The 26,673-nt window shown below is 44.8% G+C and overlaps 5 protein-coding genes across 6 annotated transcripts; 2 read left to right on the top strand and 3 right to left on the bottom strand.

Moving 5' to 3' along the window:
• Positions 1-1,355: 1,355 nt before the first annotated feature.
• LOC106574501 (splicing factor YJU2) lies at positions 1,356-6,191 on the bottom strand. The gene is made up of 8 exons (XM_014150417.2): positions 5,897-6,191; positions 3,773-3,873; positions 3,521-3,665; positions 3,271-3,405; positions 2,969-3,150; positions 2,703-2,850; positions 2,445-2,616; positions 1,356-1,738 (listed from the first exon to the last, which is right to left on the bottom strand). The coding sequence occupies exons 1-8, from the start codon at positions 5,918-5,920 to the stop codon at positions 1,614-1,616; spliced, it is 1,032 nt and encodes a 343-aa protein (XP_014005892.1). The 5' UTR covers positions 5,921-6,191; the 3' UTR covers positions 1,356-1,613.
• A 1,270-nt stretch (positions 6,192-7,461) lies between these two features.
• ebi3 (Epstein-Barr virus induced 3) lies at positions 7,462-9,228 on the top strand. Its single transcript, XM_014150419.2, has 5 exons — positions 7,462-7,739; positions 7,983-8,100; positions 8,224-8,450; positions 8,538-8,704; positions 8,888-9,228. Exons 1-5 carry the CDS (start codon positions 7,607-7,609, stop codon positions 9,035-9,037), a joined length of 795 nt encoding a protein of 264 aa, XP_014005894.1. The 5' UTR covers positions 7,462-7,606; the 3' UTR covers positions 9,038-9,228.
• LOC106574503 (outer dense fiber protein 3-like protein 2) lies at positions 9,190-12,478 on the bottom strand. Its single transcript, XM_045697704.1, has 4 exons — positions 10,647-12,478; positions 10,320-10,430; positions 9,677-10,104; positions 9,190-9,496 (listed from the first exon to the last, which is right to left on the bottom strand). Exons 1-3 carry the CDS (start codon positions 10,687-10,689, stop codon positions 9,698-9,700), a joined length of 561 nt encoding a protein of 186 aa, XP_045553660.1. The 5' UTR covers positions 10,690-12,478; the 3' UTR covers positions 9,190-9,496; positions 9,677-9,697.
• A 10-nt stretch (positions 12,479-12,488) lies between these two features.
• Positions 12,489-18,757, bottom strand: crlf1a (cytokine receptor-like factor 1a). 2 transcript variants are annotated; one of them, XM_045697703.1, is made up of 8 exons: positions 18,212-18,757; positions 15,456-15,734; positions 14,914-15,043; positions 14,612-14,781; positions 13,594-13,826; positions 13,360-13,453; positions 13,085-13,270; positions 12,489-12,931 (listed from the first exon to the last, which is right to left on the bottom strand). In XM_045697703.1, exons 1-8 carry the CDS (start codon positions 18,267-18,269, stop codon positions 12,915-12,917), a joined length of 1,167 nt encoding a protein of 388 aa, XP_045553659.1. In that variant the 5' UTR covers positions 18,270-18,757; the 3' UTR covers positions 12,489-12,914. The 2 variants fall into 2 exon arrangements, with proteins under 2 accessions (XP_045553659.1, XP_014005895.1); XM_014150420.2 differs by having other exon boundaries at positions 13,089-13,270; positions 18,212-18,752.
• Positions 18,182-24,535, top strand: LOC106574505 (inverted formin-2). The gene is made up of 4 exons (XM_014150421.2): positions 18,182-18,239; positions 18,354-18,413; positions 22,631-22,695; positions 23,182-24,535. Exon 4 carries the CDS (start codon positions 23,231-23,233, stop codon positions 24,143-24,145), a length of 915 nt encoding a protein of 304 aa, XP_014005896.2. The 5' UTR covers positions 18,182-18,239; positions 18,354-18,413; positions 22,631-22,695; positions 23,182-23,230; the 3' UTR covers positions 24,146-24,535.
• The last annotated feature ends 2,138 nt before the right edge of the window (positions 24,536-26,673 follow it).

Genomic DNA, 26,673 nt, shown 5'->3' with positions numbered 1-26,673 from the left:
AACCCTATAAAGTTGTGTATCAATTAAACCTCTTGGGGGTCACGACTCAGAATTAAAACTAAAAAAGGACAGACAGTGACTCTTCTGCTGCACCAAACGGCGGGTGTCACAGACACTGGGAATCATCTATTACAGTTGCTCCACCTCCACCCTTATCCCAGTAATCACTCCTTTCAACGGCACCCTGTTTCTTAGAGCAAAACAAGTAACATGTCTTATCCCCAGCTCTCTCTGGGTGGAAGAAACACACCAAAAAAATCACAAGTCCACTTCTGGTTACCTTCACTGATTCAGGAGGACCCAATTCCAATTTCACCCAACCAGAAACCACATATGGGTCAGCCAAAAGGCAGCGGTCCACTTTCTCCAAAAATGTCACTCCTACTGGACCAGAATCATCTTCATCATGCCAATCAGTGTGAGGCTCGGGCTCAGAGATCTTTACCACATAGTGATAGTGACGTGTGAGCGAAACTGAGAATGGGACAACATTTAATAATTTTTCTTACTGACAAAAACCCCCCCAAAAAGACTTTGGCTTACATTTATAATATTTAAAGCAGGCCGTCTTTGCAGCAATACATTTAAACCACCCCAACCACGTCAGAGCCACGGCACTATGCAAGCGTGTCACAATGAATGTAAAGGCAGAGAGTTGACGTGCTGTGCAGCATTGGAGACAGGGGCCAAATCTAATTTTTCATGCCAGATGAGGTGGAAGAGAAAGAGGACATCTAAACTGACTAGTTCCACAGGACAAGCGGGGAGTATGACTGGACTGTGTGCGAGAGAGAGCAGTTTTTTTGTTGTTGCCATTGTTACAATCACTTGATTGTTGTTGAGTCAAGTCCACACCAGTGCCTGTTTAGTAGCCAATTTAGTGTGATAACTTGAAGTTCAATCAAGGTGCATTTTAGGAAAAGTTATCGGCTTCTGTCATATTGATTTCATGTTCTAAACTCACAAAAGCAGCCTACTACAGCAGAGAATTGAGGTCGTTGGGTAAAGTTGTGTGTAGATGCAGTTATCAAGTAAACTCTCTTCTTTGTGGCAGGTAGCCTAGTGGTTAGAGTGTTGGGCCAGTAACCAAAAGGTTGCTAGATCGAATCCCTGAGCTGACAAGGTAAAAATCTATCTTTCTGCCCCTGAACAAGGCAGTTAACCCACTGTTCCTAGGCCGTCTTTGTAAATAAGAATTTGTTCTTAACTGACTTGCCTAGATAAATAAAAGGTTAAACAAAAATAGAAATAGAAATGTTTATCTGCAACACAGGTCTACATTTACAACCTCCACACCCAAGAGAAAATAGTTTAGAATGTGCCACAGTGCAAGAAATAATTTAGAGAACCACTGATTTAGAGGAAAATAAGTATTTAATGAAAAGCCAAAACATGACTTACACCTTTACAAAGTTGGAGGGTAGTTGGTAGATGGACATTTCAAAATATATTTTCAAAAATCACAGGTGAAAACTAATTACATTGGGGGTAGGGGTCACAAAACAGGATGATACAATTCAGTTAACTCTCCTATATACTCAAACAAATACAGTAGTTTTAAAATCATCACTGACTGAGCATTTTGATTAGCCAAAGCATCACCAGCCTCTCTCTCATTCACTGTTGTTGCTGTCATCACTGTCGGAATACGCCCCCAGGAGGCTGAGCGACGACGACCCATTCTGTGCTGTGATTGGCTTAGTAGCCTCCGTCGGTACGGTAGCAGCTGCCTTTGAAACTGCAAAGCAGGAAGTACCAAAATTAGAATGACAAAGTCTACACCCCTTCGTCAGTGATTGGTCAACAGTAGAGATTCTTCAATAAAGTCTTTGTTGTCATTCAACGAGAGACGACTCGTTTTTTATGCAAATTTTTTCATTGAGAAATACTGCACCAGACATCTTAGTTAGATGTCAAATTGCACGACTAAGATCTCCTTGGCAAAAATTACTTCGGTCGCCAGCTGTACGATGTTTCCTCCGACACATTGGTGCGGCTGGACTTCCGGGTTCAGCGAGCAGTGTGTCAAGAAGCAGTGCGGCTCGGCAGGGTCGTGTTTCAGAGGACGCATGACTCTCGACCTTCGCCTCTCCCAAGTCCATACGGGAGCTGTGGCGATGGGACAAGACTAACTACCAATTGGATATCACGAAATTGTGGAGAAAAAGTTGTTGTTTTTTTAAAGAAAAAAAAGTATGCCAGATTTCTTGAGTTCTAATTTGAGTAAGTGAACACTGGCTACAATGTCTCAAAATGCACAAAGTACTATTACAGATTTTTTTCTCGTTTTTCAAGTGAAGGTCTTTTAAAGGAGTATGCAAGCACACTAGTTCAGCTAGGCGCCTGCCGAACTGAAGCATGCGGACGCCTTAAGCAGGAAATCACCCCAGTGTATACGAAGTCATTTCGATATTGCAGCTTCTGTCAAAGCCTCCATAGCTCACCTGTCTGTGTGTTAGCGCCTGCAGGAGTTACTGTGGTACCAGGTTTGGGGACAGAGGTCGTTGGTTTCTTCCTCACCACCAGTGTTCCCAGTACCCCTCCACCTCCCAGCCCCCCCACACTTCTCTCCCAGCTCTCCACCTTGGCCTTCATCATCCCCCCCACTGACAGGCCCTGCAGAAACAACACACAGGACATAAGTAGGCATGTTGGTTAACATGTATTGTGAGGCCTGTATGTATTTGGTCTGTGTGTGTTACCTGTGGGTCAGTGAGTCTGTCTGTGGTGAGGATGTCAGTAGGTCTGTCTGTGCTGGGTTTCTTTGGTCTGCTGCTGCTCGCACTCTCCTGGTCTGAGTCAGAGTCAGAGTCTCTTAACCTCTTCACTAGAGCTCTCTCTAGCATCTCCCTGTAACACATACACAACCATTTCGTTATTTTGCTATACTTGCACCATTTCTCAAAAAAATTGCTTAACAATTTCCCTCTTTCTTCTCACCAATCTCCCTCTCTCTGTCTGTACTCACCGTGTCTCCCTCTCGTCCTCCTCCTTCTCCTGCTCTTTGGTCCTCTGCTCCAGCTCTTTGTACGTTCCCAGCATTCCTTCAAAGTCCACCGAAGCCTGTCTCTGGTTCAACTCCTTGAGCTCCTGAAGATTCTCCAGAACCTCCATCTCCATCTTAGAGTCCCGTGTACGGTTCTCCAACACCTAGAACAGAACATCATCAGTACGGCTCTTCAACACAACATCAGTACTGTTCTCTAGAAATCTGGTAGAGAACATATCATCAGTCTGTCAGGTTCTCCAGCACTGCTTCTAGAGATATACCTTCATAGGGTTGTTCAACTCTTCCTCCTCTCTGTCCTTAGTTATTTTCTTCTCTTCCTCCTCTAGAAGTTTCTCCGCCTGAAAGTTCCTTGTGGCACCGTGTTCCATGGCATAGTCTGTGTTCTCCGGATCAGTCTATAGACAACACACACTGGGTGAGTACACACACGTTCTAAGACATAGTTTCTGTTTTATGGATCAGTCTTCAGACAAACACTGGGTGAGTACACACATGCAGAAACAGATTTACCTTAAAGGTGATCTCAGCCAGGCATCTTGTACACTTGATGTAGAAGCGGAAGATGGGCAGTCCCATGTAGAGCTCATTCATCACAGTCTCCTTACGGGCGTTGAACTTCTTCCCCTTGTAAATGTACTCCCCACAAGTCTTACACCTGCAAGGCACACATGCAGGGACAGAGCACACACACGCATTCATTCACTCACTCACTCACACCTCATGGTACCTGTTTCAGGGCAGAGTTGTAGAGTGTTGACATACCTCATGTTGAAGGGAGCCATCAGCCGGACCACATACTGCCTGTCTTTAGGGAGCTTGAGTTTGGGTATTTTAGCCGGGTCGAAGTCTGGCGGGTAGTATTTCTACAGGAGAGCGAGCACAGTCAGCAGTGTAATTTAACTACAAAATATCTGATTCACATTGCCTTTATCAGTCATTAGCTACAACAAGAATAAAACATACAATAAATAGACAAACACAATTCACATAAAGAGATGAAAACGTTCAAAGTGTACAGTGGGAGCCTACTCTAATCAGTATATCCTCATAAGCAAAGATAGGCAGGAAACATACAGTATCTCACAAAAGTGAATACACCCCTCACATTTTTGTAAATATTTGTTTCATGTGACAACACTGAAGAAATGACACTTTGCAACAATGTAAAGTAGTGAGTGTACAGCTTGTATAACAGTGTAAATTTGCTGTCCCCTCAAAATAACTCAACACACAGCCATTATTGTCTAAACCGCTGGCAACAAAAGTGAGTACACCCCTAAGTGAAAATGTCCAAATTAGCCATTTTCCCTCCCCGGTGTCATGTGACTCGTTAGTGTTACAAGGTCTCAGGTGTGAATGGGGAGCAGGTGTGTTAAATTTGGTGTCATCGCTCTCACACTCCCTCATACTGACTGGTCACTGGAAGTTCAACATGGCACCTCATGGCAAAGAACTCTCTGAGGATCTGAAAAAAAATATAAGAAGATTGCCAAGACCCTGAAACTGAGCTGCAGCACGGTGGCCAAGACCATACAGCGGTTTAATAGGACAGGTTCCACTCAGAACAGGCCTCGCCATGGTCGACCAAAGAAGTTGAGTCCACGTGCTCAGCGTCATATACAGAGGTTGTCTTTGGGAAATAGACGTATGAGTGTTGTCAGCATTGCTGCAGAGGTTGAAGGGGTGGGGGGTCAGCCTGTCAGTGCTCAGACCATACGCCGCACACTGCATCAAATTGGTCTGCATGGCTGTCGTCCCAGAAGGAAGCCTCTTCTAAAGATGATGCACAAGAAAGCCCGCAAACAGTTTGCTGAAGACAAGCAGACTAAGCACATGGATTACTGGAACCATGTCCTGTGGTCTGATGAGACCAAGAAACTTATTTGGTTCAGATGGTGTCAAGCGTGTGTGGCGGAACCAGGTGAGGAGTACAAAGACAAGTGTGTCTTGCCTACAGTCAAGCATGGTGGTGGGAGTGTCATGGTCTGGGGCTGCATGAGTTCACTGGGGAGCTACAGTTCATTGAGGGAACCATGAATGCCAACATGTACTGTGACATACTGAAGCAGAGCCTGATCCCCTCCCTTCGGAGACTGGGCCACAGGGCAGTATTCCAACATGATAACGACCCTAAACACACCTCCAAGACGACCACTGCCTTGCTAAAGAAGCTGAGGGTAAAGGTGATGGACTGGCCAAGCATGTCTCCAGACCTAAACCCTATTGAGCATCTGTGGGGCATCCTCAAACGGAAGGTGGAGGAGTGCATGGTCTCTAACATCCACCAGCTCCGTGATGTCGTCATGGAGGAGTGGAAGAGGACTCCAGTGACAACCTGTGAAGCTCTGGTGAACTCCATGCCCAAGAGGGTTAAGGCAGTGCTGGAAAATGATGCTGGCCACACAAAATATTGACACTTTGGGCCCAATTTGGACATTTTCACTTAGGGGTGTACTCACTTTTGTTGCCAGCGGTTTAGACATTAATGGCTGTGTGTTTGTTATTTTGAGGGGACAGCAAATTTACACTGTTATACATGCCGTACACTCACTACTTTACATTGTAGCAAAGTGTCATTTCTTATACTCATAAATATATATACTCATATTTACAAAAATGTGAGGGGTGTACTCACTTGTGAGATACTGTAGCAAGTTAGTTACAATGAGTACGACTACTAGCTATATAGCTAGTTAAGCGTACTGAGCTAACTACTATTGTGTAACTAGGTGTCATGATAAGCATGGAAAAGTGTTTGCTTCAATGGCCAAGCCTGGCTAACACGCCGCTTGCTGCTAGCTAGCAAACATTGCAATCGCTAAACAACTGCCCGTTTTCAGCGAATCGAGAATAAATCAAGACATAGTAAACAATAATTGTACTTACATTTAACACTTTTCTTTCTGACATTCTTAATTGGAAATAAAAGCTAAGTTTAGCAACGAAATGGAAGGATAAACTGTGATAATGTTAGCTAAACAGATAGCTAGCTTGCTGTTAATGCGATGTTTGAGAAGAGGAGACAATAACTTCCGGTCTAGGTCCAGTCTTCACAATAAATGTCGCTCATGTAGAAAGCACGCATTTAATATTACTCAATCTATAAATATCGTTTTATGATTTATATTTTAATTCAAAACAATGATTGTGTCCATGAAAGTGGGGTTGAGTCCCTACCACAGTATCTAAGGAATAGAGTGTCAACATTCATCTGCATCACAGCAATATTATGGATTAAATTTGCCATCACAAGAGTGGATGTCAGAATGACATCCACAAAAAAAAACATAATAAAATAATTTTGTGAATTGAGGGAATGGGAATAGAACCCGAGTTGCTGTCGTGAAAGGCAATCACGCTACTGCGTCTTTCCAACAGGGTTAACCTACTTGGTGGGAATTGTAAGGTGGCTCATTAGCGAGGATTGCTGCAATATACATGTTTATAGCAGTGAATAAAAACAGACCTGAAGATCTTTTAAATGGCACATTGTGATAAGGCCTTTATTTCATACAGGATAACTTTAGGATGTCTCCTCAGTATGAGATCTCATATTATAGTATGAAAGCTAATGAGCAACTGAAACATTTTCCAGAGTGTTTTTTTACAGCAATAACATTAATTCATATGCTTGGTCAATTTTGTATTTTTTATTTATTTAACTAGGCAAGTCAGTTATGAACAAATTCTTATTTACAATGACGGCATACACTGGCCAAACCCGGACATTGGGCCAATTGTGCGCCGCCCTATGGGACTCTCAATCATGGCCGGTTGTGATACAGCCTGGAATCAAACCAGGGTGTCTGTAGTGACACCTCAAGCACTGAGATGCAGTGCCTTAGACCACTGCGCCACTTGGGAGCCCCAATAGGAGAGTTTCAGCATGACATTTTTTTTTATTTTCACAATCTAAATGTAAATGTTTTGGCCATACTGGTGGCAGTTGAAGAGTTAATTGCAAACTATGTCATTGTTTATTTTTTTATTTCGATTTTTTTTTAGCCCCTTTGGAGGACAAATATCTTAGTTTCTTTTACAGCTTTTTTTGCTACATATACATACATTTTACATACATATTACATTGTAGATTAAAATGCTTTTTTTCATTAATTATGTCATTTTCTCTTGAACCATATGGACCTGATTAAATTAATTAGTTGGTTGATAAACTGAATCAGGTTAGTTACAACTGGGGTTGGAGTGAAAACCTACATGACGGTAGCTCTCCAGTAACAGGGTTGGAGAGCCCTGGTCTAACCTAGAAATGAATGCATAATAAGAAAATAAAGAAATAAATTATATTTTATATGAGTACGTTTGTAAAAGTATGAATTACCAAAGTTAACATAGATTTCCATGTTAACATTCCGTTAACTTTGGTAAATTACCTGTAGTTTTACAACCCTAGTGTTGCACAATATCAAATCAACCTAGGGGTAGGCACTGTTAGCTAGGGGGTAGGGACTTTATTTGGAATCAAGCCGATGAGAGGAGACTTTGGATTGTGGGCAGCTTTGCAAAACTGTCAATATTACAATATTAGTTAGTCAGTCAGTCAGTCACTGTAGCCTGTCTGTTCTTAACATAAGAGGAATGTACGTCCAGCATTGTGTGTGTGTTCTGTTCTGGCTGTGTGTGTGTGCTGTGGTGACTCTTCTCAGCGGTGAACTCAGCAGCGATGGGACGGTTCCGACGGTTCCATCAGGAGAGAACAGAGCAGAAAGGGGTGAGACTGCATTCTCAGAAATGAGGACCTGTCTGGAATACTTAAAGATGGCTCTCTTCTCTCCTTTCCTTCCTTCCCTCTCCACATCCCCTGTTTCTTTCCTTTCTCTGTCTCGCCCCCTCCCCTCTCCACCCCTATTTCCTACTTTCCCCTTTTCTCTCTCCCCTTCCACTGCTTTCTCCCTCTTCCCTGAGTGTATTTGAGGGGTGAGTTCTGAGTGTGTGTATCCTATGCCACTGGCAGACCCCCCCTCCCCTCCAGAGGTACGTTGCTGGTCTCCCAGTTACCCCTTCAAAGCCCTCTGCTCATGGCCTGAGCCTCCACAGACCCAGCTTCCCATACAGTACATCGCCACCTACAGGTAAACTGTTTGTGTGTGTGTGTGTGTGTGTGTGGGGGAGGGAGGTGTGAGAGAGTTTGAGAGAGAAGCTTATAGATGCTCAAAACATCCCCCTTTCTCAGTTAATTACTCTGTATGTCCTAGTATGAAAGGCGGAGAGATCCAGCAGTGCCATCCCTACCCTACCTCCGTGCATCCTCTCCCCAGCCCAGAGTCCTCTCTCCCTGGGGTGAATGGCTCCTCTCCATGGGCGAGGTGGCTCTGTGTCCTAAAGGGTTTAAAGCTCTACACGTCTTACAAGCTCAACATCACAGGAGTCAACCGTATGGGCAGCGCCTCCCACCTACAGGCCTTCACTGTAGAGGACATTGGTAAGAACCTGTCTCTGTGTCTCCCACCTATTGGAATAGTAGTAGCAGAATCATTGTGAACCTGTGTGTGTGTGTGTGTGTCTGTAGTGAAGCCGGACCCCCCTGTGAATGTGACTGTGCAAGTCGTTCCCGGGAAGCTGAGTCTGTTAGTGAAGTGGGCCCCTCCCCCTTCCTGGTCTGACCGCACCCTCTTCCCCCTGAAGTACCAAATCAGATACCACTGGGACAACAAGGGTACCCCACATGAGATCACTGTGAGTGCACTCTTATTGTGTCTGTGTGACCCTGTCTTTCTCTCCTTTTCTCACTCTCTCTTTCCTCCCCCCTCTCTCTCAATCTCTCTTTCCCCCCCCTCTCTCAATCTCCCTTTCCTCCCCCTCTTTCTCATTCTCTCTCCCCCCCCCTCTCAATCTCTCTGTCTCCCTTTGTCTCTGTAGTTGGATCCGTTTGAGGACACCAAGAAAGTTCTACCAAGGCTGTCTCCTGGGAGGTCTTATCTAGTTCAGGTGTGTTCCATGGAACTGATGGGTCTGGGACAGAGCAGTGACTGGAGCCTACCTGTTACTGTCACTATGCCTGCACACTGAACACACACTGAACACACACTGAACACACACTGAACACTGAACACACACACACACACACACACACACACACACACACACACACACACACACACAGATCAACACAGATCAACACAGGTCACACCCATAGATCAACCGCATTTGTAAACCGCAACTTGGCTTAACAATGATAATAAAAACACTTTATTTGTAAAGCAAGTTTCCAACATTGTGCTAAATGTGCTCATTAAAACAACACAGTGGTATTTAACTCAGAATTGACTCCAGCATTTCCACAAACTCCGTGTGAAACTCCAATAAAAATCAGTCGGAAACAACCACCACCAGAGGAGTAATGAACTCCGAGTGTGTGATGCCCAGGGAGAAGGCAGGAGGTCTGGGGAGGTGGAGCAGGACCTTCTCCGGGCTGTGGGTCCCTGGCCAAGGCTTCTGAGACTGATCGCTGGCCCGGGTAGTCCGGCTCTGGACAAAATTAAAATCACATCCAACTTTATTTTAAGGGAAACATCCCAATACTCTAGTCTAGAGGAAGATATATGCAAGAAAATACTATACAAAATATTCAATTGTAAATAAATAAATAGCTAAAAAGCTAATTAAATACACCTACAGCCTACATAAATAAAAGATAAAGCTATGAACCTGCATAGAGAAGGACGGCTGTCATGTGAGGTAGACGCTGGGGTCAGTACTGTTGTAGCGTCCTGGTCCAGGGGTCATGGACCGGTCTTCTGATGGAGCTCCTACCTGTCTGTGCTCCGCCAAGCTGGAGCTGACACTGGACGGCTTGTGTGGCACCTGGGAACCCAGCAGGTTAGAGTGGGGGTACCGACGAGTCTTGCCCTGCCTAGCATGGAGTAAGAAGGGGTACCGGCGTGTCTTGCCCTGCCTAGCATGGAGTAAGAAGGGGTACCGATGCGTCTTGCCCTGCCTAGCACGGAGTAAGAAGGGGTACCGACGCGTCTTGCCCTGCCTAGCATGGAGTAAGAAGGGGTACCAACGCGGCCGAACCCGGGTCATCTTGGTATCGATGTGGTACTGGGGTCCTGGACTGCAATCCACGGAGCCCACTGTGGAGAAAAACTCACAATAATTCATATTAATAAAGGTCAAAGGTGAATTTAAAGGTCAAAATTGAGGAAAATGTCAGCAGTATTTTCCATCGACTTCGGCTTCCTGCCCTACTAGCCTGGAGTGTGAATCCTCATGGCAACGGTGTGAATAAAGTCTACTCACCATACAAGAGAAATAGGCAAGGAGACTGAGATTGACCTCAGAGACTTACTATTGCTGCTCATACGTCTGTGGAAGGTGTAGGCGAGGCTACTGGGCTTGGTGAGGTCATGGTTGACGTAGCCAATGGTTGGAGGGAGAGCATAGCGACCGGGGCCTGACCCTAGCAACAAGTAATGATGGTGATGATAATGATCATGTTTATTTTCCAGTCATGTAAAACAAAAATATTTTTTTCCCCCCATACTCCTGCTACTCCAGTTTCTAGAGCTTCTACATTTCACTTTTCCATTGATGTTAAAACAGAAATATGACAGTGTTGAGTACTGTCCATGTCAACTAAATTAAAGTTTTAATTTAAACATGTTCTTCAACAAACCTTTCCCTCTGCCAGCAATTATCAGACGTCTCTTAACCTCCATGATTTGTCGATCTCTCTCTCTATTTTCCTACCCCTCCTCTATTTCTTTTTTACACTTTGTTCTTCTGTCACTCCCAGCTAGGGTTGCCAATCCTCAGAGAATGCTTTCTCTGCCAGAGCAGTCAGTTGTGTCTGCGTGGGCAGCCCTGTGATTCGCTGGCAGCTAGAAATGCAATCACCAATCAGCACAACAATAACAAGCAGGAAAAGAGATTCGGTCTGGTTTGATCCTCTGTTAGTCCAAACATATCCTCTGTACGGGTCCTTCCTGCTCCACGTCTGTAGACAAAACTTTTTTAGACCACTTCACTCAAAAGGTATCCCAGAATAAGTTGACAACTCTACTCTTCTTCCTTCTCTTCCCTTTACTCTTTGCTGTTCTGTCACTGATTCACTCCCGGCACCTTCCAGCCTCTTCAGGAAAAGCACAGCCTCAAAGGCTGAATTATAAATGGTCTTTACAAGCTGAGGAAACGTTATCTCCATTCTGCAGCCCTGGGTACACTTAAATCACCATCTCACTTCTCTTCTTAGAGTTCATGTGTCATAGAGGTGACTCCATGTCCATGTGATGAGTACGCTTCCCTGGCGACTGAAGACTTACGGTAGCTATTCAAGGCTTTAGCTAATGCCCAGGCTTTAGCTCAGATGGTTAACGATGTTGTGGCACAGATGACCAAGGTTAAACCCATTTAGTCACGCATAGACAATTAGCTACACTTTGCCCACCTGCAGCAATCATTAGATGCCCCCTCTGTCTCTCTGGTACACACTGTGATGTTGGAGGAATTTCAAATCTGACCCTTCAAAGGGAGACTCAGCAATTGGATATCATCGCACATATTGGGGAAACTTCCTGCTGAACATACATACATAAACAACAACAGAATTCAGATTTACCAAGACTGCCACTATTGTCTCTCCCTAGTTTGCATTGCTGCTGTTTCTGTAAGAAGAAATTTGACCGGCAGTGCATAATGATATCATATTGCTGAGTGTAGCTTTAAGTTACTGTATAGGATATCTTTACATAAAGTGTGCTGGGAGGCAGAGATGCGTAACTAAAGGTTGTGAGCAGAGCCCTGACCAACAAACACGGGTTAGTTATTAACAGGCACTGACTCAGGACACTGGCAGGCCGCAGTAACGGGAACCTGCAGCCATGTCATCAACATCAGACAGACAACGTGGGCGTTGATTCTAAACATGCTGGGTAAACAGAGTCGGGTTGCTACCAATTATGTATTGCCACAAGCTTGCCACTGTAGTGAACATGAAAATTGGACTCATAAAATGCTCTGTCACAAAGTACTTTTAGAATAAAACAGGGCACTGGAGTCATTGGTGATGTAAGACCAGCCATGTATAAACTGGGTTAATGGAGTCATGTATAGATTACATATAGAGAACATCATTCCTGTTCCCCCAGTGTAACATCAGTAACATAAACATGACAGGCTATAAGTGCATAGAGGAACACAGCTGTGTGTCTGGGGGTGTGTGCGAGTGTGTGTGAATAGAATGACTTACAAACTCTTTCAAACAAAATTCATAATTAAGTCAATAACATGATCACTAACCTAACATAACTTACTAACAAAACATAATAGTTTAAATATGATAGTACAAAAATATAGGTGGTGAACTGCCTCCACAGGTAAACATTATGGTCAGGAAGTTTTCCTGGGCAGGGCCGTATGATCAGGAAAAACTCCTGGCCCTACTTATTATTAAGACAGATCTCCACACTGATACAGACAACAATGTCAGTCTATAGTCTTGTAACGGTGCCCCCCCCCCCCGCAGACCAGGGTTCCCAAATATCGGGTTACAGACAGTTCCGATTGGGTCGTCATGGTTTAAGACTGGGATGTGACTAGAAACGTTACTATGGTCCTCCATCTTCACTGTTCCTCCAGTATGTTAGCATCCACTAGAGGGTGCTGTGGATCTCCAGCTTTTCAGAGCTGCCAGTATTTCCACAGTAAGAAGAAGATCACTATTCGTCAACTTCTTATTCCTCCATGTCTTGTTAAATAATTACAGCATAGCTAGGGCTGCTGTTGTAGAAACACTGTCCCCAAAATTGTATTTATGCCCCCTTCTTCCGTCGCTGAATGGTGTATGCAAAACCACAGCATTTAGGGGAAACCATTTTTCACACACATGATGTTGTCTTGACTTTGTTGCTGGTTGTTTAAAGGCAGGGGTGATGCGTACTATGACTTATCCCCTTGTAGGACCTGAGAGAGAGAAAAACTCATGAGGATTTCCCTGAACAAGAAAAGCTGAACGATTCAAACATGATGATACAAATGATTCAATAAGACCTGTGAGCATGCCTGTGTGTGTGGTCGTTGTATACGAGTGCAGGTGAGTTCTACTTAGATCCTTACCTACCTGGTTACGTGTTTTGTGGCTCTTCTGCATCCAGACTCTCCATTGGTCATAGAGTTTGATTGACATGCCACCGCAGCCATACGCATGATTCCGTACCCAGCCGAAGAACTGCTTCAGCTCTCGACGTAACGTAGAATTGGAGTCTCCAGACTTGGAGTCACACGAACCTGATAATGCACGCTCTGTAGGAGGGGAGAGAGGGGGTTAGAGTGTGTGTGTGTTTGGGTGTGCAGATGTGTGTGTGTGTGTGTGTGTGTGTGTGTGTCCTCACCACTATGAGGTGTAGAAGCAGCAGTAGGATGACTCCATTCACTCCAGATACCAGCCCTACGTGACCCATAGATCCCTACTGGGTTACAGCGCACCTGCATAGAACACAGTGGGATTACCACACACACACACACACACACACACACACACACACACACACACACACACACACACACACACACACACACACACACACACACACACACACACACACACACACACACACACACCGTACCTGGACAAAATACACAGTACCCGGTCTCAGGCCTGCCAGACGACATGATGTCTGGTTCCCAACGTCATCCATGACCTTCCAGTCTGAGTTGTCCTCCAGCCGGTAGCGTATCTGGTACTTGGCCTGGAACAGGAAGTCTTTGAGAGCTGGTGGAGACTTCCATCGAACACTCAGATGGTCCTCCAGGTCACCCACACGACTCACACTCACAGCTGACGGCGGGTCCGTCGTTACTGTGGAGGGGAAAGAGGTAGCGTAACTCAGAAAATGACTTTAAAGCAGCAAGATCCGTCTAAAATAATGGTTATTTCTTTCTTCTCTGAGTGAATTGGATCTGAGCGTAACAGGAAGTCATACAGCACAGGTACTGTTAGTCTGTGTTATTAGTTTCAGTGTGGAGGGAAATGAGGAAGCAGCGAGTAGTAACTCGAGTGGTGTAAAGCGTCAATCGCCCACCTTCCTAGCCCTGCCCCATCCGCAGGGTGTGTGTGTGTGTGTGTGTGTGTGTGTGTGTGTGTGTGTGTGTGTGTGTGTGTGTGTGTGTGTGTGTGTGTGTGTGTGTGTGTGTGTGTGTGTGTGTGTGTGTGTGCCCACCCAGCGTGAGTAAAAGGAAAATGAGCTCATCAAAAGGCAGGGTGTGTCTGGTCTTCTTCCATTTGTCAAAATGCCCGTCCTCCTCCATTTGTGTGTGTGTGTGTGTGTGTGTGTGTGTGTGTGTGTGTGTGTGTGTGTGTTTCCCCCTCACCCCCAAAATCCTGGGTTGGGATCTAAGTAGTAGGATGAAGTTGGTCCTAGATGTTTATCTTAGGTCAGTTTTACGATTCTCCACTAATGGTTACTGTTAGGTCTTGGGCTAGGTAAGCTGATCCTGGATATGTGCCCCAGGGCAACTTTTAACTGGGGCAAGATGTAAAGCTCTAAAGCCAGAGGGTCAAAGTTCAGGCACTTACTCTCTCTCTGTCTATCTGTCTCTGTCTCTCTCACATACACACACACTCGCACGTATGCACACACTCACCCACGTCTAGGATATCCAGGGTGATGACATCAGAGGTGGCTGAGCCGAGCTGATTGGTGGCTTCCACCCAGATCTCGTAGGGCGTGAAGAGGGCGAGGTCACGAGGTATGTAGCAAGAGTACGGCTGGGCGGCATTGTACTCCTCACATTCTCTCTCTCTGCCATACCACCTACACACACACACACACACACACACACACACACACACACACACACACACACACACACACACACACACACGTGTATTAGACTCAGACTGTATTAGAATGCGTGTGTATTAAGTGTGTGTAAGGAGTGTGTACCTGAGTTTGTATTTGAGTGTGTATTTGGTCTTGATGAAGGTCTCTCCCTGTCCTCCCGGTGCCCATCGACAGGTCAGGTCTTTGATGTTTCTGGACCAGCAGGTCAAGTTGACTGGCTTCACTGGAGGCACTGAGGGAGAAGGTGGGTGGCGGGAGAGAGGATATATTTTAGTTCAGAATGTTCTTCTGTCTGTCTGGGGTTCAAATTCTGGGACTTTGCCAAGATTCCATCCCTTTCTGAACACAAGGTGTTGAACAGGGACGTCATGCTGAGATTAGGGCACTGTGACAATACTGTGTGTGTGTTTGTGTGTGTGTGTCTGTCAGACCTGTGTGTGTATGTGTGTGTGTGTCAGACTCCATGTCCAGGGAGTAGTAAAGGGAGTAATGCACCACAACATGGTGTAATAACACAGGAGTTAACAGGACTAAAGAAACTACAGTTACTCATGAGACTGGTATAACACTGTTCACTTTTAGCTATGTGTGTGCGCTAGATGCTGCTGCTAGATGTGTGTGTGTGTGTGTTTTGCTCCACTTACTCCCAATGTAGAGACAGGACCCGGCTAGAACATGTCCTCCATGGTTGTGACACACCAGGTTGTCCCCTGACCTCTGCCTAGAGGCTGGCAAGCCCGGCAGGGTGACACTGAGGGCCGTAGGGCTCAACACGCTGTAGGAAGAGCTGGGCAGCCGGCGGCCATTCAGGCTCCAGAACAGAGAGCTGGCGTGGAGGCCCAGATCAGGGCTGACTGAACATGTGGCAGTGAGGGTGGAGCCGATGGGCAGGGCTGGGTCCTGGGGGAAGATCCCTGCCATCTCTGGAGGGGAGAGATGAGATGAGTGAATTAATGGATGAAAGAATGGTCGATTGAACTATTGATTCCCAGTAAGCAGAGGGAAAGAGAAAGACGAGAGGGGAAAGAGAGAGAGATGTGTTTTTACTGATTCAATGACTCAGAGGAGAATATCCGACAAATAGGCTACTGTAGAATACAGCAGTAACTCCCAGGTCAGTAGTGAACCCAGATTTCCACTTCCATAGACCCAGAGTGTTTATCACATTGTCAGACCTCTATAAGTCTCATCCTCAAGCCATGAGTGTTGAACAGTTGCCTCAGTTAAAGACTGTGTTTTGCTTTGAGGAAGCTCTTATGAAGACGTTAATTCGACCAAAACTCCTCCTCAACCACACATACACACACACTATTTACACCAAAACACTGGCAAGGCTGATGCTGCAAATGTATCATCGTGGAAAGGAAGCCAGGCCGTGATTAGCCAATCAAACAATGATCCAGCTCCATAACAATCATGGTCTCACCACCGCAGCATTACAGGAAAGGCTAAGCAGAGGGAATGCCCCTGAATTAAGGAGCAGAACATTCAGTCCAAAGACCTCAACGACAGATGCAATTACACTTGTGTATTTACTCTCCTAATGCGTGAGTAAATACACAAGGGCTTTAGCCCTAGGGTTCTGAACAAGTAACTATGGGCTGTAAAATAGTATTTGTTTCTAGAAAGGAGGTCTCCTGAGGTAAGGCTGCTCATATAGGTGATGGTTTAAAGGTGCAAAGGTGTTTTTTTCTGGTAAGAGTGTTCTGATTATACGGCTTGTACAGAATGTTTGTTTTCGTTCATGTCTGAGACTGAGCATGAATCATTTCTGCAGGGTTTTCTTTCCATCCAGGCACAGAGCCAAGATGGTGATCAGTTTGATCAGGTGTGTTAAGTGCTTGGATGGAACAAAAGTCTGCACACCCTGTTTGTTTCTCAGGGGTAAAAAAACATTGCTTTGAATCTAAGTAAACACACAAGCTGTCGGGCTAAAGCCCTGTATTACAGCACTGGTGTTGAGAAGATAAAAAATGGCCTCTGGTTTTAGACCCTCGTGGTTCTGGATGTCAGTCTTCAAGTATGCTTGGAAAGCGACTAATCCCCTGGTTTCTAAAACACTGTTTACCTTTCGCTGCTGCACGGACCAGTTCAAAGGTAGTCTGTGTTTCTGTCCGTCTACGGGACAAAGGAGCCACACGTGGAACATTTGATGGAGGCCTTGTATGTGAGTGAATTGAAACAAGAAGTCATGCAAGATTTAGCCATATCGAGCCATGTGATGTTTTCTGAATGGCAGTTACTTTGCCTATGATGAGTGTGTGGGAGTTTTCACTGGAAACGTTGACAACAAGAACAGAACATCAACTAGAGAGCATCAACATGACATAGAAAGGAAGGTGAGAAACCGTTCACAAGGCGGCCTAAAGGTCTTCAGTGGTGAGGAGAATGCTGATGCACATCCAAACCAGGAAAAATAACCTTTCAGAAAACGTGTATTGCTTTGTTATGAATCTATGGGGGGGGGAGTATTGCTCTTGAACCAGCAACTCTGTGGAAAGTGCAGTGCACAATCCCCTGTGCCATAAAAGTCCAATACTTCTTGCTATAGAGGCAGTGGCTCACTACTATCGTATACACTAATTTCTTCATTAATAGAAACAACTAAAATACATAAAAAGTTAATGGTTGGACAATAATAATCTAGGCCTACGTAGTTTTTTGAACTCATCTATACAAATAAACTGGACACAGACACAAAATCTAGCCGACATACCGCAGCACATAACTGTGATTTATTTAGTTGACTTTGTATTAAACTGGCGGTTAATATTCCCCGAGACCCGACCATATGATGTCACCGTCTGTAAAGCCCAGAGCTATATGTGTTAAACGAATTATGAGCCGACCTGTTGAAATCCATCCTCTTGGGACACAGTTTTTCAATAGCATGGTCAAGAATACCGAGGTCTGTGTCTAGGATTATTATTTCACCATTTCATCAAATCTAGAAGGGCTAGTGATTGTTCATGGAACGGACTTTTTTTTTTATTGCAATATTTTACATAAAGCAATATCACATTATTTTACATAGTTTGACGCTGGATACAGATTTCAAATGTTATTTTATTTCTTTTTGAAATGCATTATAATTAAGTTTAGCCAATTCATTTCATTTGAAATGTTTGGAAAAAATATGGTAGCCTACTAAATCTGATTGCCTGCGTTCAAATTACTTAATATTTACCAAACATTATTCTTTTTAGGACAACAATATTATGGATAATCCTTTCAAAATATGTAGGACTTGCAATTGTTAGAGCAATTCTTTTGTACACTCATTCGCTATGAAACCCGCATAAACAATACAGTTTAGCGCATAAACAAGGTTTAGGACAGTATCCTACCAAACCAGCTTTACAGACAACGCGTTATCACATGGAAGAGCTGCTGTACTTACGTGACGATGAGGACATCACAGCAGGAATGTACAGAATCAAGAATAATAATGACAACATTTTATAGCAACTTTTATCTTCTTTCGTTCAGTCGGTAAACTCTCCACTTGTTACGCTTATATTAATAGAGTATAATTTACACAGGTTAGGAGGGGACCGCACGGGTTCAAGTTGAAAAGCACCGCAGTCCGAAGATGCGAGAAGGTGAGTCTTTCGTGCCCAAGCTCCGTCCAAACCTATTATTTTATCAGTTGATAGCAAACCATCTCCGGTCCTAAAGAAACCATCGGTAGTTGTGAGCTTTTCCAAACTCCGTTTAGTATTCTAGTGCTTCAACTTCTGTCTGTCTGCGTCTTCACACACAAGTTCATACTTTTCAAGCTCCTCCTCTCTTCCCACACAAACGCCAGTCATTTTTTCTTCCCCCCCAGTCTTTTCCTCTCTTTTTCAATCCCCCCTCCCCATCTCTTGGCCTGTGATGCGTCAAGGAGTCAGATCCATTCACTTTCACCGAATCACTCTTTCCCCCTCTTTTCTTTCTCTCGCTCCTTCTTTTCTGCCTGGGGGGGCTGTTGAGTGTTGAGTCACAGAGCATTATAGGAAACTTCCTCATGATGACTCTGACTCCCACACAGTATGTGCATGCATGCGTGTGTCTGTGTGTCTATGCGTGCATGCTTGTGCATGTGTGTGATATCTGAGATGGTTTGGTGGTTGGGTTTGTGTTTGTTTTGATGTTATGGTGACAGGTGGTGAAAGGGATGTATTGTGGTATCTTGCATAACCCATACCCAATGCCTGCAGGGAACAATACATATTATGTCTTACACTAGTATATTTTTCTCATTGAGTGAGTCTACACCCCCCCGATATTTTCATCAGTCATTCCTTCCTTCAATTCTTCTTTCATTCCTAGCTTCCTTCCCTTTGAAGTAATCACTGATTTGACATTGTAGGAGTGGTGAGAGTGGGTGTTATCTGATGCGTTGGGTAACTCACTAGATGTCTTAATTCACATGAGCGAGACGGTGATGTAAGGTAGACTACAGTCACAACATCCAGTCTACTCAATCATACTGCATTATCTTGTAGGATTTTTTAAAAAAACACTTCAAGTTGAACATCTCAATGGGCACTATGACAAATGTCTGAAGTTGGCATACCCCTCTCTTTCTTTCTCTCAGTCGTTCTCTCGGTCTCTCTCTTCCCCCTCTTTCTCTCCCTCTCTTCTTTGAGTCAGTTAGTGTAACAGAGACTAAGAATGTTAACTGATTCAGAGGCAAATGTCCCACAATGCCATGCTTTCTCTCGGCTCCGGGAGGCGCCCGTTGTTCCCGAGGTGATTCCCGCTCGTGGTGTGGCGACTGTGTCCGGGCATCCCGTAAGTGTGAAAAAAAGGTTTGAATGAACAAGAAAACCCCGTGTTGTGTCATTTATAAGCCATTCTAAGACTGTTAGAATAAAACTGGTTTGCTAAAGGGGGTGTCGAATGGCACACATGAAAGGAGAATGGCACACATATGCGAGCGCGCGCACACACACACACACACACACACACACACACACACACACACTGAGGGTAAGTTGGTTCTGGATCTGTGACTGACTGCCTACAACCATGCTGAAACATTGAGGAGAACAGATTGGAGATGATTCAATCCAGTACTACTGTAACAGACATGGGAAGACAGGCTTATTCCCTTTAAACCAGACCACGCTGATGGGAACATAGGCCTATGGCAAAACCATGTGGCATGTGGCTGAAAAAAAGTGGCTTAACCCTGTGAGACCCACAGTTGCAAAAATGCAACGCTGCCTGAATTGCATCATGTAAACTAAACAATGATGTCAAACACTATCTAGTGCATCTCCTTAGACCCAGATTCATGTCTTACTAGTATTTGTTGTGTCAGTATGATTATTGTGGTATCAGTAGCCTCTGAAACATTAGAAACCTGTCCTCTCATCTGAGACCACACTGGTCCCCAACACAAGCATAGTGTATGTTGGTAGCCATCCAAGTACATTACTTGAAATATGTTTTTCTGTGATCTGACTATGTAAAAAATGAAAATAAATCAAGAAACAAACATTCTGAGCCAGAGCTAGAGGTATTTTTGTAAGTGATGCAAAAACGCAACATTGGGCTTAAAGGGTTGCAAAACTGAGAGATTGTTTCTCTTCCAAATTCTACAAATATGAACAATCCAAAACTTCATTAGCTACTTTGGTGTTCTTTCTACACATCAGAAGAACAGACCAAAAAAAGGTGTGGTTTATGAGGTCAAGTAAGTAAGATACTTCAGCCAGAAAGGACAACTAAATAAAGTAGGTTAGATGTTCTTCATACATAGAAAAAACATTAAATAGTTGATCCTTTCAAAAATACATGTTCAAATTTGCTATTTTAGACGAAATGACTTCATTTCAGATTCATATACCATTTGACATTTTACATCACATGTTAATGTTTTGGATTCATTTTGATGTGATTTTTATAGATTTTCACAGTTTTCTTAATATCAAGTTTTCATACATTGAAGCCCAATGTGGCTTTTTGCAAAGTTTCCAGAAAATTGTTCTATAAACTTGAAATTCAAAAATCGAATTATTTTCATATCGGGGCCTATTACAAGTATTTCTGAAGGGGAACAGCATGCTTTCCTCATTTGGTTCTATGCTTGCGTCTCACAGGGGAAGGATGATTCCATTAAGGGGCACATCAAAATGGAATCCAGTACTGTAGATTCCAGTACAATAGAATAGATTGTGATGATACGTGTATTATTCTCCCTGATTATGGACCCTGCAGGAGGTTTTAGCAGAGGTTACAGTTAGAGCCCTCTAATCAGGACTGGGAACCACTCCAACTCTATCTGAGTACAAGATGATGTACCAGGGGAGAGATAGAAAGAACAGGAGGGAGGAAGAAAGAAAGACCGATGTAGCAAGAAAGTGAGGGGGATAGAGAGACAAAGAGTTGGAGAAAGGGAGAGATAGAAAGAGAGAAAGGTAATCAGAGAAAAGCAGAGCGAGATCATTTCCTCTCAACATACCTAGAGGCAGCCCCAGAGGTCCAATCCTGCCTGATTAGGAGAAGAATGTTGTTTGAAGACCATCAGTACCTGGTTATGAACCAGTTCCATCTAGAGACAGAAAGCAGGGCTACTCCTTTCTGAGGAATTCAGAGGGATTGTGCATATGTATGGGGATTATACCCCTGAAAAAGGAGAGAAACAATCAGACTGTCATTCCTCCTCACATAGAGAGAGAGTCTCTCTCTCTCTCTCTCTCTCTCTCTCTCTCTGTCTCTCTCTCAATGGTTTCCCTGAAATAATGCATGACAGATGTATGTCAACCTCTTTCTTCTCCCTCTCTCTGTCTCTCTTTTATGGCAGGGCCTCCAAAACATGCCAACGTAACTTATGTTTCTCCTTCTCTGTCTCCCTACGTCTCTCTCTCTCACCCTCTCTCCCTCTGTTCCCATCTGGACCCAATGTGTTGGTCTACTCTATGCCATCAACAATCAAAAAAAGCAAAACACTACATTGAGGAGAAGGGGATCAAGGTTTTGTCTGTAAATCCCTCTGGTTTTATGGCCTGAATTACAAGTACATGTGAAGTGCATGTTCATTTGAACTAGCTGGGTTGGATAGATTGGATACTGGCTGCTTTCACCCGTAGGCTACTCCCCAACCCAATAATGTGGAGCTACAGTACGACTGGGAGGGCCTGCTGCTCCATTTCTATCCATTGGAGGGCAGTACCTACAAGCTTGTTCTGTATGTGTCAATGGCTGTATATGTAAGCAATAAGACCCCAGGGGTGTTGTATTTGGCCAATATACCACGACTAAGGGTTGTTCTTCAGCACGATGCAACGCGGAGTGCCTGGACACAGCCCTTAGCCGTCGTATAATGGCCATACATCACAAACCCCCGAGGTGTCTTATTTCTATTATAAACTGTTTACCAACGTAATTAGAGAAGTAAAAATAAGTGTTTCATCATACCCATGGTATATGGTCTGATATACCACGGCTGTCAGCCAATCAGCATTCAGGGCTCGAACCACCCAGTTTATAACAGTGCATATCAAATATTTTGCATATCCCAACTCCCCCTGAAACACCCGCAGGGAGTCAGGTTAAGGCCAGGGTCGCCATTGTACAGCGCCCCTGGAGCAATTAGGGTTAAGTTCCTTGCTCAAGGGCACAGCAACAGATTTTTTCACCTTGTCGGCTCCGGTCTTCGACTAGCAGCCTTTCGGTAAATGGTCCAATGCTTTAACCTCGAGGCAACCTGCCTGTATACATTTGTTTTATTACTGTTTACCCTCAAATAATTTTCATATTAGGTTATCAAATATATATAATAAGATATAATAATCTTCTATCATTTTCCCTTTCCCCTCTGCTACAGCTTCTGTGAAAACCACCACTGCCTCTGCTGTCTCTCAGGGCACTGCCAGTTCTACTACAGCCTCTGTAAGTGCTCTTCTCTGCTATAGCCTCTAAGACGAACCTCAGAACATTTCTTAACTAATATCATTACAACCATTAAAACATGGCAGAAACAAAACTGTATCACTGTAACGGTTCTGTAACGACAGACGCTGGGCGACGAAAAGCAAGTACAGGGTGTGGATTTAATAATAAATAGACATGAACCAAAACAAGAAGAGCGTCTGGACAGGAGAAACATAACTATATCAATGCTGACTCGGGAATGAAACTGAGGAAGTGACAGATATAGGGAAGGTAAATGACATGATGGAGTCCAGGTGAGTACCATAATTAAGCGCAGGTGTGTGTAACGATGGTGGCAGGTGTGCGTAATGAGTGAACTGGTGACCTCGAGCACCAAAGAGGGGGAGTGGGAGCAGATGTGACAATCAGTGTTTTGATATGATGAAGATATTGTGAGTAATCATATTCATATTCATATACATTTTTGTCTTGTTTCATTTTCAGGAGAGTTGATTGGTGTGTGGACTACCTGCTCAGGCAGACTGGGAAGGCCATGCAGGCTATGGGCCCTGAGTCGGAGGAGACTGATTTTGAGGACTATGCAATGGACCCCACAGTTGGTAGTGTTCTGGATGACTTCACCACCACCACTACTGACTTCTCTGATGCCAGCCCCACCAGGCTCCTCCCACTACAGTCTAACCTGCTGCGTGCCCCACCCAGGCTGCTCCCACTACAGTCCAACCTGCTGCGTGCCCCACCCAGGCTCCTCTCACTACAGTCTAACCTGCTGCGTGCCCCACCCAGGCTCCTCCCACTACAGTCTAACCTGCTGCGTGCCCCACCCAGGCTGCTCCCACTACAGTCCAACCTGCTGCGTGCCCCACCCAGGCTCCTCCCACTACAGTCTAACCTGCTGCGTGCCCCACCCAGGCTGCTCCCACTACAGTCCAACCTGCAGCGTGCCCCACCCAGGCTCCTCCCACAACAGTCTAACCTGCTGCGTGCCCCACCCAGGCTGCTCCCACTACAGTCCAACCTGCTGCGTGCCCCACCCAGGCTCCTCCCACTACAGTCTAACCTGCTGCGTGCCCCACCCAGGCTCCTCCCACTACAGTCTAACCTGCTGCATGCCCCACCCAGGCTGCTCCCACTACAGTCTAACCTGCTGCGTGCCCCACCCAGGCTGCTCCCACTACAGTCTAACCTGCTGCGTGCCCCACCCAGGCTGCTCCCACTACAGTCTAACCTGCTGCGTGGCCCACCCAGGCTGCTCCCACTACAGTCTAACCTGCTGCGTGCCCCACCCAGGCTGCTCCCACTAAAGTCTAACCTGCTTCCTCCAGTGCCAAGTCTGCTGCAACTAGTACCTGCTTTCTTCACCCACATCCCAGTCTGCTGCCAGGCAACTCCACCCATGAAAAAAAAATGCATCACTAGTGGCAACGCATCACTAGTTTCCATATAGACTGCTGTACTCCAGACCTTTTTATCTTCTTCTAAAATTAGAGGCTTGATTCAATCAGATTGAGCATTAACCCACGGTTGCTCTTGTGCGTCACAAACCACTCACTTCCTTCCCACACACACCATGTCATTTCAAATCAATTATGTTGAACCAACGTGGAATAGATGTTGAATTGACGTATGTGCCCAGTGGGATATTTTCCCTACCGCATTAGAAGTTCAAAATGGCGATAGAAACTGTAGGCTATTGCATAATTTTCATGTTAATTTGGATGGGGGGGATGTAAAGCTGTCACGACTCCTACCGAAGGTGGCTCCCCTTCCTGCTCGGGTGGTGCTCGGCGGTCGTCGTCACCGGCCTACTACAGTGGGGTGAAAAGTATTTGATCCCCTGCTGATTTTGTACGTTTGCCCACTTACAAAGAAATGATCAGTCAATAATTTTAATAGTAGGTTTATTTGAACTGTGAGAGACAGAATAACAACAAAAATATCCAGAAAAATGCATGTCAAAAATGTTATAAATTGATTTGCATTTTAATGAGGGAAATAAGTATTTGACCCCCTCTCAATCAGAAAGATTTCTGGCTCCCAGGTGTCTTTTATACAGGTAACGAGCTGAGATTAGGAGCACACTCTTAAAGGGAGTGCTCCTAACCGCAGCTTGTTAACTGTAAAAAAGACACCTGTCCACAGAAGCAATCAATCAATCAGATTCCAAACTCTCCACCATGGCCAAGACCAAAGAGCTCTCCAAGGATGTCAGGGACAAGATTGTAGACCTACACAAGGCTGGAATGGGCTACAAGTCCATCGCCAAGCAGCTCGGTGAGAAGGTGACAACATTTGGTGCGATTATTTGCAAATGGAAGAAACACAAAAGAACTGGCAATATCCTTCGGCCTGGGGCTCCATGCAAGATCTTACCTCGTGGAGTTGCAATGATCATGAGAGCGGTGAGGAATCAGACCAGAACTACACGGGAGGATCTTGTCAATGATCTCAAGGCAGCTGGGACCATAGTCACCAAGAAAACAATTGGTAACACACTACGCCGTGAAGGACTGAAATCCTGCAGCGCCTGCAAGGTCCCCCTGCTCAAGAATACATATACATGCCCATCTGAAGTTTGCCAATGAACATCTGAATGACTCAGAGGACAACTGGTGAAAGTGTTGTGGTCAGATGAGACCAAAATGGAGCTCTTTGACATCAACTCAACTCGCCGTGTTTTGAGGAGGAGGAATGCTGCCTATGACCCCAAGAACAACATCCCCATCGTCAAACATGGAGGTGGAAACATTATGCTTTGGAGGGTGTTTTTCTGCTAAGGGGACAGGACAACTTCCCCGCATCAAAGGGACAACGGACAGGGCCATGTACCGTCAAATCTTGGGTGAGAACCTCCTTCCCTCAGCCAGGGCATTGAAAATGGGTCGTGGATGGGTATTCCAGCATGACAATGACCCAAAACACACGGCCAAGGCAACAAAGGAGTGGCTCAAGAAGAAGCACATTAAGGTACTGGAGTGGCCTAGCCAGTCTCCAGACCTTAATCCCATAGAAAATCTGTGGAGGGAGCTGAAGGTTCGAGTTGCCAAACGTCAGCCTCGAAACCTTAATGACTTGGAGACGATCTGCAAAGAGGAGTGGGACAAAATCCCTCCTTAGATGTGTGCAAACCTGGTGGCCAACTACAAGAAACGTCTGACCTCTGTGATTGCCAACAAGGGTTTTGCCACCAAGTACTAAGTCATGTTTTGCAGAGGGGTCAAATACTTATTTCCCTCATTAAAATGCAAATCATTTTATAACATTTTTCACATGCATTTCTCTGGATTTTTGTTGTTGTTATTCTGTCTCTCACTGTTCAAATAAACCTACTATTAAAATTATAGGCTGATCATTTCTTTGTAAGTGGACAAACGTACAAAATCAGCAGGGGATCAAATACTTTTTTCCCCACTGTAGCTGCCACTGATTCCCTTTTTCCCCTTTCTGTTTATTGGTTTCACCTGTTTTTTGTTAGACTGATTAGTCGGGTTATTTTAGCCAGTAGGCCCGCCTGCTCTGTGTGCGGGATTGTTTGTGTGTTGCATCTGTGCACGCTCGTGTCTCAGGCGTTTCGGTAGTGGGTTTTTCTCCGGACTGTTTCAGTCCCCAGTGTTTGGGGCATTTGTTTTGTATGCGCCCTGTATCTTAGTGGGGTGGCTTATGTTCGCCGTTTGTGCCAATAAAGCACTAACCTGTACTCTCTGCTTCCTGCGCCTGACTTCGCACCCACTACACACAGAGCCTTACAAAAGCGTATCAGTCTAATCGGGAGTAGGGCCTTTAGCCTACAATAGAACATCACACATTCAGGTGTTTGAACTATTAACGCGCTGCAGGAACTTCTGACGCGGCTTCACGGGATTTGTTTGATATATCACCTAAACTATTGGCAGTTTAGGTGATAAGGTAACACAAGGAGACACTTGTGGATTTGACAGCTCTAACACAGCTCTGCCGTTTCACATTTGTCATTAA

This window comes from Salmo salar, chromosome ssa16, assembly GCF_905237065.1.
Source record: "Salmo salar chromosome ssa16, Ssal_v3.1, whole genome shotgun sequence".
Lineage (NCBI taxonomy): Eukaryota > Metazoa > Chordata > Actinopteri > Salmoniformes > Salmonidae > Salmo > Salmo salar.
The sequence above is the reverse complement of the archived record's forward strand: the minus strand, read 5'-3'. Positions and strand labels throughout refer to the sequence as shown.

What these genes read in the sequence shown, in the direction of transcription:
- LOC106574505 (XM_014150421.2), top strand. Translation starts at nt 23,231, where the DNA reads ATGCAGGCTATGGGCCCTGAGTCGGAGGAGACTGATTTTGAGGACTAT.
- LOC106574503 (XM_045697704.1), bottom strand. Translation starts at nt 10,689, where the DNA reads ATGGAGGTTAAGAGACGTCTGATAATTGCTGGCAGAGGGAAAG. An exon ending in AATTGCTGGCAGAGGGAAAG is followed by an intron (nt 10,431 to 10,646) that starts GTTTGTTGAAGA and finishes ACTTGTTGCTAG; the next exon opens with GGTCAGGCCCCGGTCGCTAT. An exon ending in CAGACGTATGAGCAGCAATA is followed by an intron (nt 10,105 to 10,319) that starts GTAAGTCTCTGA and finishes TTTTCTCCACAG; the next exon opens with TGGGCTCCGTGGATTGCAGT.
- LOC106574501 (XM_014150417.2), bottom strand. Translation starts at nt 5,920, where the DNA reads ATGTCAGAAAGAAAAGTGTTAAAT. An exon ending in CAGAAAGAAAAGTGTTAAAT is followed by an intron (nt 3,874 to 5,896) that starts GTAAGTACAATT and finishes GCTCTCCTGTAG; the next exon opens with AAATACTACCCGCCAGACTT. An exon ending in GAGGACGAGAGGGAGACACG is followed by an intron (nt 2,851 to 2,968) that starts GTGAGTACAGAC and finishes TATGTGTTACAG; the next exon opens with GGAGATGCTAGAGAGAGCTC.
- crlf1a (XM_014150420.2), bottom strand. Translation starts at nt 18,269, where the DNA reads ATGTTGTCATTATTATTCTTGATTCTGTACATTCCTGCTGTGATGTCC. An exon ending in TGTGATGTCCTCATCGTCAC is followed by an intron (nt 15,735 to 18,211) that starts GTAAGTACAGCA and finishes TCTCCCCTCCAG; the next exon opens with AGATGGCAGGGATCTTCCCC. An exon ending in CCTGGATATCCTAGACGTGG is followed by an intron (nt 13,827 to 14,611) that starts GTGAGTGTGTGC and finishes TCCCCTCCACAG; the next exon opens with TAACGACGGACCCGCCGTCA.
- ebi3 (XM_014150419.2), top strand. Translation starts at nt 7,607, where the DNA reads ATGTACGTCCAGCATTGTGTGTGTGTTCTGTTCTGGCTGTGTGTGTGT. An exon ending in CAGTACATCGCCACCTACAG is followed by an intron (nt 8,101 to 8,223) that starts GTAAACTGTTTG and finishes TGTATGTCCTAG; the next exon opens with TATGAAAGGCGGAGAGATCC. An exon ending in CTTCACTGTAGAGGACATTG is followed by an intron (nt 8,451 to 8,537) that starts GTAAGAACCTGT and finishes GTGTGTCTGTAG; the next exon opens with TGAAGCCGGACCCCCCTGTG.